Source organism: Drosophila teissieri, unplaced genomic scaffold (assembly GCF_016746235.2).
Source record: "Drosophila teissieri strain GT53w unplaced genomic scaffold, Prin_Dtei_1.1 Segkk118_quiver_pilon_scaf, whole genome shotgun sequence".
Lineage (NCBI taxonomy): Eukaryota > Metazoa > Arthropoda > Insecta > Diptera > Drosophilidae > Drosophila > Drosophila teissieri.
The window spans coordinates 1,715,632-1,730,397 of NW_025224987.1; the positions used below are offsets into that span (position 1 = coordinate 1,715,632).

Below are 14,766 nucleotides of genomic sequence, written 5' to 3' on the forward strand. Positions count from 1 at the left end.
AAAACCGCCAAAAACTGTATGTGCTGAAGACTCTCCTTCGCACTTCGAATAGCTGAGTAAAGGGTATCAGATAGTCGGGGAACTCGACTATAGCGTTCTCTCTTGTTAGTTACTGTATTTAAAGATGTAGTACATCTCTAAGAGGTGTTGTCGCTTACACCACTGACCAATTAAAACACTTCCTCCGATTACGTAAACGGAATAACATTAAATAATGAATTTATCTTGCTGTAGCTTTATTGCACAGCTTAGGTCCACCCTAACAAAAATGATGAAATTTAATTTTTGTTTTGTAATTCCAAACAAAAGTTTTCAGCCAATCTAGTGTTAGTTGTAGAGGAGTTTTCAGACAACAAAGAATTCAACTGAATTATAAGGTTGTCCTTTTTCATTATTGCCGGACTACGCATATTATGTATAACTTCTGCTATATAGTTTAGCTCCATATCCAAATTTAATTACTTTTTTTAAATGTAGATATTTATTAATAATATGGCGAGCTACTATTTATTTTGGATGGCATTGCTTAAGTATTATTGGAAATCGATCGGTAATGATTTTGTTATTTACCTGTGGACTTTAGCTGTGACTTTCTTATGGATTTACTGGATATTTTGTGTTCCACTTGTATGGAAAAAGGTATTTATTTTTTAAAACTGTTAGTATGATTGAGTAATATATGGAATTATTGTATAGATAAAAAAAAACAAATAATAATATTTGCTATAAAGTCGCTCTCTTTCAATAATGTATCGAAAGACTCTATTGAGGGGCTCAACATGAATTTGATAAATTTGGCAAGCTTAAGAGCTATAAGCTTATTAGGTATAAGTATAGTTACACTATTTGAATCGATTTTGTCAAATCCGGCCGTCTGTCTGTCAGTACGAACGTTGAGATGCCGGAAACTATAAATGCCAGAGTGATAATAAAAATGTATATATATGTATACACCCGTTACTAGAAGAGGGTATACTAGATTCGTTGAAAATTATCTAACACTTAAACCGCAGCGTGTTCGACCATATAAAGTATATATATATATAAGTCCCACTAGTTATTGTGGTAAATTTTGAAAGGATAAGAAAATTGCAATTGTAAGTATGCACACATACACACTTTCTTCCTTATGTTTATCACTCATTTAATTTTTATACCCGTTACTCGTAGAGTAAAAGAGAATACTAGATTCGTTGAAAAGTATGTAACAAGCAGAAGGAAGCGTTTCCGACCATATAAAGTATATATATTCGTGATCAGGATCAGTAGCCGAGTCGATTTGGCCATGTCCGTCTGTCCGTCCGTATGAACGTCGAGATCTCAGGAACTACAAAAGCTAGAAAGTTGAGATTAAGCATACAGACTCCAGGGACATAGACGCAGCGCAAGTTTGTCGATTCATGTTGCCACGCCCACTCTAACGGCCACAAACCGCCCAAAACTGCCACGTCCACACTTTTGAAAAATGTTTTGATATTTTTTCATTTTTGTATTAGTCTGGTAAATTTCTGACGATTTACCAAAAAACTTTTTGCCACGCCCTCTCTAACTCCCACAAACCGCCTAAAGCTGCCACGCCCACACTTTTGAAAAATGTTTTGATATTTTTTCATTTTTGTATTAGTCTTGTAAATTTCTATCGATTTGCCTAACTTTTTGCCACGCCCACTCTAACGCCCACAAAACCGCCAAAAACTGAATGTGCTGAAGACTCTCCTTCGCACTTCGAATAGCTGAGTAACGGGTATCAGATAGTCGGGGAACTCGACTATAGCGTTCTCTCTTGTTAGATTTGTACGCTCTTGCCGCCACCAAAAAAAGTGGCTGCGTAGTGCAAAATCAATGTATTGCCGTTACGCATCTTGTTATATTAATGTGTTAGTTCAGACCAAGTGTACTGACTGTGTTGAAAAGCGGACAATCTTACCCGGTCCAGAAGCGCAGCACCGCCATAGACTCCTGGCACCCCCAGCGCTCGTGCGCACGTGACAGCTTTGGGCGGTTTGTGGACGTTAGAGTCGGCGTGGCACCGTGAATCGACAGACTTGCGCTGCGTCTATGTCTCTGGAGTCTGCATGCTGAATTTAAACTTTCTAGCTTTTATAGTTCCTGAGATCTCGACGTACATGGCCAGATCGACTCGGCTATTGATCCTGATCAAGAATATATATACTTTATATGGTCGGAAACGCTTCCTTCTGCCTGTTACATACTTATCAACGAATCTAGTATACCCTTTTAATCTACGAGTAACGGGTATAAAAATGTTTTCATATTTTGTCATTTTTGTATTAGACTTGTAAATTTCTATCGATTTGCCAAAAAACTTTTTGCCACGGTCACTCTAGCGCCCACAAACCGCCAAAAACTGTCAGTGCAGAAAACTCCTTCGCACTTTCACTAGCTGAGTAACGGGTATCTGATAGTCTGGGACCTCGACTATAGCATTCTTTCTTGTTAATATTTATACCAGTTGGCAAAACAAATTTTTTAAATTGATGAATAACTAGTCTTTTTCAAACTTTTTAGGATCTGGACAACGAAAAATATTCATTTTTAGGAAAAACAGAAAATGGCATTCGATACAATCCAAAACGAGATACAATAAACCGGTTAAGAAAAGTAAAAGATCAAAAAATTATCGAACTGCCTCCCCCTTATCCAAATGGTTGGTATGGTATTCTTAAATCGTCTCAGCTTAAAGCTGGGGAAGCAACTTGTGTATCATGCTTGGGGGAAGATCTAGTCATCTTTCGCACACTAAAAGATAACGTTTTTATCCTGGATGCATATTGCCCGCATTTAGGAGCTAATTTGGGTATTGGGGGAAGAGTTGTTGACGATTGTGTTATATGCCCATTTCATCAATGGAGTTTTCGAGGGACAGACGGCTTATGCATAAATATTCCATATAGCACATCAGGTAAGTAATCAATGTCTTAAATTATAGTAGAATTATATTTATTGTTATCGGACCAGGGGCACAAGTTTGTACTACTGTGATAAATTAGCAATTATACTAATAAAATAAAAATCAACAACCAATTTTGGCAAATCGATAGAAATTTACAATACTAATAAAAAAGGGGGAAAAAGCTAGCTTCTTTATACCCGTTACTCGTAGAGTAAAAGCGTATACTAGATTCGTTGAAAAGTATGTAACAGGCAGAAGGAAGCACTTCCGACCATATAAAGTATATATATTCAAGATCAGGATTAATAGCCGAGTCGATCTGGCCATGTCCGTCTGTCCGTCCGTCTGTCCGTCCGTATGAACGTCGAGATCTCAGGAACTACGAAAGGTAGAAAGTTGAGATTAAGCATACAGACTCCAAGGACATAGACGCAGCTCATGTTTGTCGATTAATGTTGCCACGCCCACTCGGACGCCCACAAACCACCCAAAACTGCCACGCCCACACTTTTGAAAAATGTTTTGATATTTTTTAATTTTTGTATTAGTCTTGTAAATTTCTAACGATTTGCCAAAGAACGCCCACTCTAACGCCCACAAACCGCCCAAAGCTGCTACGCCTACACTTTTGAAAAATGTTTTGATATTTTTTCATTTTTGTATTAGTCTTGTAAATTTCTAACGATTTGCCAAAAAACCTTTTTCCACGCCCACTCTAGCGCCCACAAACCGCCAAAAACTGTCAGTGCTGAAGACTCCTTCGCACTTTCACTAGCTGAGTAACGGGCATCAGATAGTCGGGGAACTTGACTAACGCGTTTTTTCTTGTTTCTTGTTAATTTTGGGCTCAAGAAAAGAGCTGAGTTCGGTGCGCCATTAAAGATCAAGGTAAAATTTACCCCATTTGCAAAATACATTAAAGATGCAAATTATTATACCCGTTACTCATAAAGTAAAAGGATATACTAGATTCGTTGGAAAGTAAATAACAGGTATATATTAGCATATTAGGTATATACATAGTTAAGTATTAGAATACTACTTCCGATTTCACGTCGCGAGTACTGAGTCGAATTACGGATCAGTGCCGCCGCTGAACAACTCTGATAAAAATAAAACACGAAGAGAATTTCTGTTGAACCGTTTTATTTTAATATCAGTTTAAAACTGAATTTACAGTTTTGATTTTATTCTATTGTGGCCGCAAGTTGGCCAGCGTGGGAAATGCTGACCTAGCGACAGAGAAGCGAATGCGATTATAGCATTGGAATTCGCTACCTTAGAGTCTGGCTGTTTGGCGGGCTACCTAATGGTTATAGTAGATAGGGCACTTCCCTTCCCTTACGAAAGAAGCTTATGCTTCCACTGGGGCTTATGAATATAGTCGGTGTAGCTGTTGGATTAGTTACCTGCACTTCCATTGTTGACTTATTTTTAAATTTCAATAAGATGTAAGCAGTGCAAATTAAGAATATTATACCGGTTGTGATATTATTATTATATATAGTCATGTATACCCACACATACCCTCACTTATGGCGCTAAGCTTTGAGTCGTAGGTTTCAACACAAGGCTTAGCTTTACTTAAAAAATAAGAAGATCTAGAGCAGTGCGCACGTATCAATAAACCTAAACCAATAAACGAAACCATCGTTTTTGTTAAACCCTTTTTACTCGACAAAGAAGTCGATGGAGGTGTTTTACAGAGGAATTCAACGTTCATTCTACAGACGACGAAGAAGTCGTTTCCAAAGCATCTATCGACTCGCTTGGGGACACAAAGGTCTCGGCGATCAACGTTTACATCTAGCTGGACAAAGAAGTCTCTGCTCGGGAGGCACCCTTCCGACCTTCCACTTAACTATATTAGTTATACCCGTTACTCGTACAGTAAAAGGCTATACTAAATTCGTTAAAAAGTATGTAACAGGCAGAAGGAAGCGTTTCCGACCATATAAAGTATATATATTCTTGATCAGGATCAATAGCCGAGACGATCTGGCCATGTCCGTCTATCCGTCCGTCTGTCCGTCTGTAGGAACGTCAAGATCTCAGGAACTACAAAAGCTAGAAAGTTCAGATTAAACATACAGACTCCAGAGACATAGAAGCAGCGCAATTTTGTCGATTCATGTTGCCACGCCCACTCGGACGCCCACAAACCGCCCAAAGCTGCCACACCCACACTTTTGAAATATTTTTTAGAGTGCGAAAGTTATGGGAGCAAAAATGCACATTGATTTGTTTTTCTATATATGATAATTTTAATGAATTAATTATTTACTTCTTTAAATTCCTGATTAAAAATTTTATTTTTTTTTTAAATATCTTTATCTAATTTATAGCCATTATTGTCGGGGTGGGGTGTAATGTTAGTGGTGTCGATGATTTTCTGTTTAGTAGGGATATGTGTTATTAAAAGTATTTGGTTCCCGTCAGTCCAAGTCAATGTTTTGATCTGTAATATGTTGTTGCTGTCAACATTTTGTCATAGATAAGGTTGATAAGTCCAAGTCGGGAAAGTTATATTCCCATCGCAATGTCTTCGACATATTCTGTAAATTAAATTAGTTTTTACTAGATTCCTTGAAAAGTATGTAACAGGCAGAAGAAAGCGTATATAGTATATATATTCTTGATCAGGATAAATAGCCGAGTCGATCTGGTCATGTCCGTCTGTCTGTATGAACATCGAGATCTCATGAAGCTAGAAAGTTGAGATTAGGCATGCAGAGACATATGTACTAAACATCTGCATGATTCCACTCATAACATACGTCACATAGAATACATTCGAATGGAATTGAATTGAATGAGTGAAACGCACGAAATGAAACGACATTGTATGAGTGAGAGGTTCTCATTCCACTCATAACTCACTATCTGCAACGAAATGAACGTAAATGAATGAAGCGTAAAATGAAATGAAACATTTGGAAATGCCTAGAACATTCGAATGATTCGAGTTGTTGCGTGCGAATTCGGTCCATTCCTTTGCTTATTCTTGACAGCTGTACTTCAAAGACGCAATAATGGACGCATTATTTTCAAAAGAAGCCGACAAATCTGTATGTATTTGTGTAACGTTTTGTTTTAATTTACTATTGTTGCAAAATATTTTGCATTCCAGCAAGCATCGCGGCTTCGGAACGCGCATTTTCTAGCGCAAGAAATTGAATTACAGAAAAGCGTTGTTTAATAGCCACCAATCCAGAAAATATAAACAAAATAATGTTTTTGCATTCGAATTTAAGTTAATTATATTGTTATTTTAGTAATAAGTTTAATATATAACCAAATTACATATATGCATACACAACTATAAAAACAAATTTCATTTCTTTTTCATGTTTTCAGTTGTCACTCGAATCATTCGAATGAAGCGTCTCAATTTACTGTGTTCTCATTCCATTCAATTCATTTCCATCTGTTTCGTTGTTGTGCGACTGAGTCGTACGTAAATTCACTCACTCACTCATACCAGTTTGACTTTGCTTTCATTCTCATTCCATTCATTTTCGGCATTGTGCATTTGAATGTGCCTTTTTCGCCACTCATGCAGATGTTTAATATGTACATAGAGGCAGTTTAAGTTTATTTACCCATGGAGCCACGCCCATTCGAACGCCCACAAACCGCCCAAGACTGCCAAGCCCACACTTTGGATAAATGTTTTGATATTTTTATATTTGTTTATTACTTTTGTAAATTTCTATCGATTTGCCAAAAAACTTTTTGCCACGCCCACACTTTTGAAAAATGTTTTAATATTTTTTTATTATTTTGTTAGTCTTGTAACTTTTTTCTCGATTTGCCAAAAATCTTTTTGCCACGCCCACACTAACTGAACAACTAAAAACTTATAGTCGGGGAACTCGACTATAGCGTTCTCTCTTGTTTAATTTGTAAGGATTCTCCAATTTTCCGTTCTCCTTTGCGACATCTCGTATCGATATCGTGATCTTTCCTGTCTTTATTGAGTGTTTCTATCTTATTTTTTTTTGCGTCTTGTATATTTAAGTTGGGCTGTCCTCCATATAAATATAAATATATCTAAGTGGAAGTTTGTCCCGGGGTGTTATGTCTTGTTTTGTGTTTGTAAGTATAAGTCAAGTCATCTCAGGATTCATTGAAAATATATATTATTATTTTTTCGTTGTGTTTTATGAAGACGTTCTAAATCTGCTGCTCCTGTTTTTGTGGTATCTAGCTGTAGTTCTACTACTTTTGATTCTGATCATTCTTGCTAGGCTCGAAAAGGCTCCATCTCTAATTGCTTTTAATAGCTTCGGTTTTGCTAACTTATTAAATAGGGCGTTTTTCCATTGTAGCCAATCCTTAGTTTTTATCTGCCCTAATGTAGCGAATTTTGAATAAATGTCTATGCAGCTCTTGTGTTTGTCTTCGGCCGAATAAATGTCTATTACGAATTAATCTCTACAGAATTCTATACTCGGGGTGAGTTTTAATGGAACTTTGGTATTTCTTGCTCTATGCTCTGACTGCTGGATTAATTATTAATTTCGCATTCGTTTATAATGTTCTGAATTAGTAATTAGTTATTTAGAAAAAAATAGTTCTCGGTAAATAATTTCTTAGTTTTTTGGTCCCTGATTGCAATAGTAGTTGGTAGTTAGTTTCATGATCATTAAGTGTTCTACTGATATATGTACATAGCTCATGGGTTGACCTTCTTGAGAAAGCACTGCTCCTAAAGCTTTATTACTAGCGTATGTGGTCAGTACACATTTTTTCCTGAAGTCAGGTGATCGGATTATGGGATCATTTGAAATAAGGAGTTTCATCCTTTTGAATGCCTCAATATATTCCGTGTTTTTACTATCTAGTCTTGCTTCCTTTTTGAGACATTTTGTTAAAGGTTTTGCAATCTGTGCGAAATGGGGTATGTACTTTCTATAAAAGCCTGTGAGTCCTAAAAATTAATTTTATCTCCTATGTCCTATGAAATACGTGTCGTGTTTTAAGAACTCACATTTATCTACTTGGAGTTTTAGATTACCATTAGACAATGCATGAAAGACAGCTTTAAGGGATTGAAGATGTTACTCTAAGGACGTTGAAAAAACCATATTGCCGTCTAAGTATACCATACAGATTTTATTTAAAAGGGGACGAAGTAAGTCGTTCTACATCGTTGGATGGTAGCGGGGGCGTTTTTCAGCCCAAATGGGTATACGAGTATACTCGTAGTGCCCTCTCTTAGTTGTGAAGGCTGTCTTAAGATTTCATCCATATTTGGTATTGAATATTTGTTTGATATTGTTATTTTATTGAGGTTCCGGTAATCTATGGCTATTCTAAATTTCTTCTGTACACCGTCTCATTATGAGCTGTTCTAATAGTGTGTCTACGTTATTATTGAATGTGAGTGGGTCGGTCTCCCTTTGTATATTGAGGATTTTATCAAAATCTTTTAGGAGAGATGGTAATTTAGATTTCTCTTTGTTTAAGTTGAAGTGGTCTAGCGTGAAAGAGTTACTCTGCGTATATTCAGCATGTATCTCTTCTGACGGAAGAAAGGCATCGATAATTTCGTGCACCTGTCCGTATATTGTTCACTGTGATGTGGTTCACTCGTCAAGTAGTTGGCAGCCCAAAAGCAAATCGTATCGGTTTAAGAAAAATGTTATTTTTTGGTAGTTACTTTCTTTTGTACTGTGTACGAACCATTACTTCAATATATTGTTATGATGATCCCCCGTAAGGAGGGGGATAAAATTGTTGATAAGCTTGGCCTAATTCTTCTTGGTGATGAGCCTCTTCAAAACTCATGCGTGACTGAACACTGTCCGACGGTCGTTGTCTCTTAGGTACTGGGTTAACGACCGTATATCCTCTTGGCGGAAAATTTGCGGATCTCGGTCCAAAGTGGTTCGGGTCGAATACAAACGGTTTAAGTTGGTATAACCCAGATGCGTTAGGTTGTGGGTGAGGTTGACGCTGTTGGTATTGGGGAAACTGGTTAGGATTAGCTTTGGGTAATTGAGGTGGTATATATGAAAGTGGTTGACAACTTGGTTGATACTTAGCGTTGTATGATGGTTGGAATTTTGTTGTATGATTATAGGTAGTTATTCGTTTGTCTGTGAGTTGCATTGTTATATGGTTTAACCGGATTTGAAATTATTTTTGCATTATTGCGGTATGTAACATAGTATTTATTAGCGATCTTAAATTCGGAATTTCACATTTAATTGTTCTTCTTAAATGTATATGATTTGGCAATCTTAAAATTAAGGTTTCTGTACTAGTTCGCAATAGTTAATTATACAAAGTGGCTTTTGCGATATCATTTTCTAACTCTAGCTTAATTGTTAAGATCTACCGTCTTTGTTCGGTAGACATCTCCATCTCCATCTCTGGTGCGGATGACATTTCCATCGACTGTGGTTTTTTTTCCTTTTTTTGGCAGAAATTCGAAATGTTAACCTATCTTCACCAAATTTGGTTTGTTTTACTCTTTACTTCCCCCAAGATGACCCACAAAGATTCAATTGATTTGGTCAACTTTTTCATATAGCTGCCATATAAACGATCTGGCCGATATGCCTTAAAAATATTTACCAAAGAAAACGATTTTTTATCTATATTTAAGTATTTGCCAATGAAATACAACATTTATTTAAATTATTCTGACGAATTGTTTTAAATAAATGCTGCCTAACTGCATCCTCAGAGCGACTATTGTTGCTCCAAATGTCTAGCAGCTCTGCAAGCCCAAACAAATATTCAACTACAAAAACGTGATTTTTTTAAAAAGGCACAAAAATGAGCATATGAAACTAGTTGTATAATATTATACACATGTTAGTCAATAACTTGTCGTTAAAATTCTTTTTAAGTGGTTTGCCATACAAAAGTTATATTCCACGAAACACAGCTATGTACATTTGTTAAGTTGACTGTAAAAACGGCACATAAACAAAACACGATAAAACTACACAAAAACATATAACATACACAAAAAAGTTAGTGAACTACAAATCTACATACCTGTGCTACTGTTTTCCATTACAACACTTTAAACTTTTTTAATTCTCTGAGGAAATATATGATTTGCCGCCAATTTTGTCTTACGCATGTTATCGACAATCAGCTGTCTTTGAGAGGTGGGCGAAAAGCCTGTGTGGCATATAAAAGTAAAAATCGACTTTTTTTTATCTAATTGGACTATCCTAAATATAAAAAAACCATAAATTGTTTTATTCCGTGAACATTTTTTTTTGACTTTCTGCCAAAAAAAAACACAAAAAAAACCAATGTGCGATGCTGCGCTCAATATGTCCGAAGATTATAAGACTCTGCCGGTCGTCGGTTGTTATGCCAGGATCCCCATTAACGTTTTCTACTAAATTTATGTGCCGCTCGACCTAAACCATATTTGAGTCGGACAACATTATTTGCATTGATTATGATACTGCCATTTTATTTGATTACAAAATTGTTGTTTTTCGGTTGTTGCTGATGTTTTGTACGTAGAAATTATTTTATATTTATACCCGTTACTCGTAGAGTAAAAGGGTATACTAGATTCGTTGAAAAGTATGTAACAGGCAAAAGGAAGCGTATATAAAGTATATATATTCTTGATCAGGATCAGTAGCCGAGTCGATCTGGCCATGTCCGTCTGTCCGTCCGTCTGTCCGTCCGTCTGTCTGTCCGTCTGTCCGTATGAACGTCGAGATCTCAGGAACTAAAAGTTGAGATTAAGCATACAGACTCCTGGAACATAGACGCAGCGCAAGTTTGTCGATTCATGTCGATTCACGCCCACTCTAACGCCCACAAACCGCCAAAAACTGCCACGCCCACACTTTTGAAAAAGGTTTTGATATTTTTTCATTTTTGTATAAGTCTTCTAAATTTCTATCGATTTGCCAAAAAACTTTTTGCCACACCCACTCTAACGCCCACAAACTGCCCAAAACTGCCACGCCCACACTTTTGACAAAGGTTTTGATATTTTTTCATTTTTGTATTAGTCTTGTAAATTTCTATCGATTTGCCAAAAAACTTTTTGCCACGCCCACTCTAACGCCCACAGACCGCCCAAAGCTGCCACGCCCACGCTTTTCAAAAATGTTTTGATATTTTTTCATTTTTGTATTAGACTTGTAAATTTCTATCGATTTGCCAAAAAACTTTTTGCCACGCCCACTTTAACGCCTACAAGCCTCCAAAAACTGTCAGTGTTAAAGACTCTCCTTCGCACTTCCACTAGCTGAGTAACGGGTATCAGATAGTCGGGGAACTCGACTATAGCGTTCTCTCTTGTTTTTATTTATTTTGTATTGTATAGTTTTTCAAAATTAACTTTAAATTTATTCAAAAATAAAAAAATGTTCAATTTATATCCTCAGTTTTTTTTTTATTTGTAAGATCCTGTTTATATTTTTTTTATCCATTTTTTAATTGATTTTTAAATTATTTCACGTTTCTAAATCTTCTCTCCCGAAAACACTAAAAAAATGTTCTTTTTTATTTGAGCTTAGATATTGTTTATTTAATATATCAAATTTTCCGTTATTATATATTTTCTTTGCGTTTTATATTTTTTTGTATATGCAATTATTCAATAGTTCGTCATAAACATTTTTTTAGTGGTATATTAAAATGTTTTTGATAAGGTAATAAAATTTCAAAAAATTACTAGTTGAATTAATTGTTTTTTTCAATCTTAATTTTCACTTGTTTAATAGTTTCTTAATATATTTGGTTTTAGGTTTATTTATGTTTTTTTCTCTCTCTAGTTGCTTCTCCTTGTTCTGAGTAACAAAAAATTCTGGATTTATAGCTCCGGTAAATTCTGGAAATTGTCTGTTGCTTAGAAAGTCGTCTGTTACTTTGTTCTTTAAGTGTAAGCTTATTAAATGCAATGTCATCTCTGCCAACGGACCTCCTGCCGGCTCGAATGGGGCTTTCGATGTTATACAGGGTGTCTCACCCGTGTCTCATTCTCTCTACCTGCCCATTTCCTCTGGCAACACCAGTTGTTGTTAAGACATGCTCGATTCCATTTTTGTTGACGTAATCTTCTAATGCCCCTGAGGTAAACGCAACTCCTCTGTCTGTTATTATTCTACTCGGGTTACCAAATACGTTTGACCATTCTTCCATTTTGTTCAAAACTTCTTCAGCTCCGGTTTTTATACCCGTTACTCGTAGAGTAAAAGGGTATACTAGATTCGTTGAAAAGTATGTAACAGTCAGAAAGAAGCGTTTCCGACCATATAAAGTATATATATTCTTGATCAGGATCAATAGCCGAGTCGATCTGGCCATGTCCTTCTGTCTGTCCGTATGAACGTCAAGATCATAGGAACTATAAGAGCTAGAAAGTTGAGATAAAGCATGCATACTCCAGAGACATAGACGCAGTGATTCATGTTGCCACGCGCACTCTTACGCCCACAAACCGCCCAAAAATGCCGCGCCCACAATTATGAAAAATGTTTGATATTATTTTATAAGTATTAAAATTTCTATCGGTCTGCAAAAAAACTGTTTTGCCACGCCCATCCTAACGCCCACAAACCGCTCAAAACTGCCACGCCCACACTTTTGAAAAATGTTTTGTTATTTTTTTATTAGTCTGTTAAAAATCTATTGATTTGCAAAAAAAAATTTTGGCCACGTCCACTCTAACGCCCACAAACCGCCGAAAGCTCCCACGACCACACTTTTGAAAAATGTTCTGATATTTTTTAAAATTTTTGTTTATCTTGTAAATATCTCTCGATTTGCCAAAAAACGTTCTACTGGTCTCTCATTTCGCATCGATGCCAAATTTCTGAAAAATAATTTAAATCGCAATAATTTCTTACCATAAAACTTGTTTTTCATTTTGCAAAAAAGCTAATATAAAAGCCCTATTAGCTCCACACTTGATTTAATGTTTTAATTGTAGTAGTGTTAAGGCCATATCAGGAACGTTTTTGAATTATTTGTGATTTATAAAATCTTGGTATGTTTTATATATTTATGTTTGATTTATCTTTATCAATAGAAGAAAGCCACTACTGCTATTTCTGATATCCATCCTGTAGCTTAGTTTTACAGATTAAGAATACAGCGTACAAAAAAATATATTTCATATGATGTTTATATGATGTTAATAGTTAAGAAGTATTTTTATAGTCCATGTGTTCAGATATTTACTTTTGAATAGGTATTTACTTCTGAACACATGGACTTTAAAAATACTTCTTAACTATAAACATCATATGATAAATATATATTTTTTTCGAAGAGCTTCAAGTAGATTCGGACCTGAATTCCAGTGAACTTCGACGCGACAAAAATGCAAGAACGCAGTCGCGTAGATTTGATGCCAGGGTCCGTTATGCTGATCTGCCACAAGCCTATAAATACTGAGTGTGGCGTCGAAATGGCACAGTCTTCATTTGAGAGTTCTGCATGTCATTGCCTAGGAAACGCGCTGCCCGTGTCATCGACGGTATCGATGTTGTGAACGAAAATAATAATCATGCTCCGACATCAGAAGTGGGATCGCCTCCACACCAAACCATCACCGAAGACCGTTTGTGTTCACTTTTGGAACTACAGCATCGCAATCTGATTAAAGTCTTAACTTCAGTAAGAGGCGCGCAGTCAATACAGAATCCTCCTAAAACTGTTGCCCTTCCCAAATTTAATCCTGACTCCGTTGGATCTTGTGCATCGACCTGGGGCGCTACTGTCGATCTCATCGTAGCTGAAAATCTTCTGGAAGGTAGTGCTTTGCTAATAGCACTAAGCAGATCTTTGGAGGGCAGTGCTTCTAATTGGCTTTCGCAAATATGCTTTTCTGGAATGACATGGAGTGTGTTTAAAGAACTATTTCTGCAGCAATTTGAAGGCAACGAGACACCAGCATCAACATTGTTCAATGTCTTGAACGGTCGACCTAGTGACGGCGAATGCCTTTCTGTGTATGGAAACCGACTTATAACTACACTAATGGCCAAATGGAAGTCCATGACAAAAGAAGAAATTGGCTTGGCGCATGCGGCAATTGTTGATACTAGAATTCAACGCACGGTATTCACAACTACTATCAAGACACGCAATGAGCTGCAAAATGAGTTGCGGGCGCTTTTATTTGCCAAAAGAAGGGACCAGTCTGTACCGGAAAATTCTGCAAGCAAGAAAGCGCGCTTGCACACGCATGCAAAATGCCACTTTTGCGGAAAAACAGGCCACAAAATCTCCGAATGCCGTTCACGGAAAAATAACTTTAAACTCCAAAATGCATCTCATCCAAATGCTGGACGTCCGTCTGATGGATATGGATGATGGAATGGAGCAATTTCGTGTTACAAGTGTGGAAAATCTGGGCACATTTCACCAAATTGCCCTGCACGACAACTATCAACAACTGACAACAGGAACGAAGAGAAGCGTGTTAACATGTGTCAAGTAGCAGAGCCAATTGGTACCCTAATCTCATCCGGTGAGTCGTATCCATTTTATTTCGATTCTGGAGCTAAATGGTCGCTTGTGAAGGAATCTGCATCTTCCCAACTGGCGGGCACACGCATCAACAACATTGTATTGTTAAGGGGCATTGGAAATAATACTGTAACTAGCACACTACAAATTCTATCAAAAGCCATTTTTAGCGGATACCCGATCGAAGTCCTTTTTCATGTAGTCCTTAATAGTTACATTAATTATAATATAATAACTGGGCGTGAGATTTTAAATCAGAATTTTGGAGCTACAATACTATTGAAAAGATTAAACTTTTTAAGACTAAGTATGTGTACACCCGTTCTGCTTTGAATAATAGCGCCGATCTTTCTGACATTGATACCAAATTGTGTGGGTGT

At 36.7% G+C, this 14,766-nt stretch overlaps 1 protein-coding gene across 1 annotated transcript in view; it reads left to right on the top strand.

Moving 5' to 3' along the window:
- The first annotated feature begins 338 nt into the window (after positions 1 to 338).
- The window catches only part of LOC122625484 (cholesterol 7-desaturase nvd), a 289,338-nt gene continuing 274,910 nt past the window's right edge, over positions 339 to 14,766 (top strand). Inside the window, exons 1-3 of the mRNA XM_043805578.1 lie at positions 339 to 415; positions 478 to 639; positions 2,530 to 2,923. Coding sequence (XP_043661513.1) covers positions 493 to 639; positions 2,530 to 2,923 — 541 coding nt within the window. The 5' untranslated portion in view covers positions 339 to 415; positions 478 to 492. The remainder of the gene's footprint in view (positions 416 to 477; positions 640 to 2,529; positions 2,924 to 14,766) is intronic.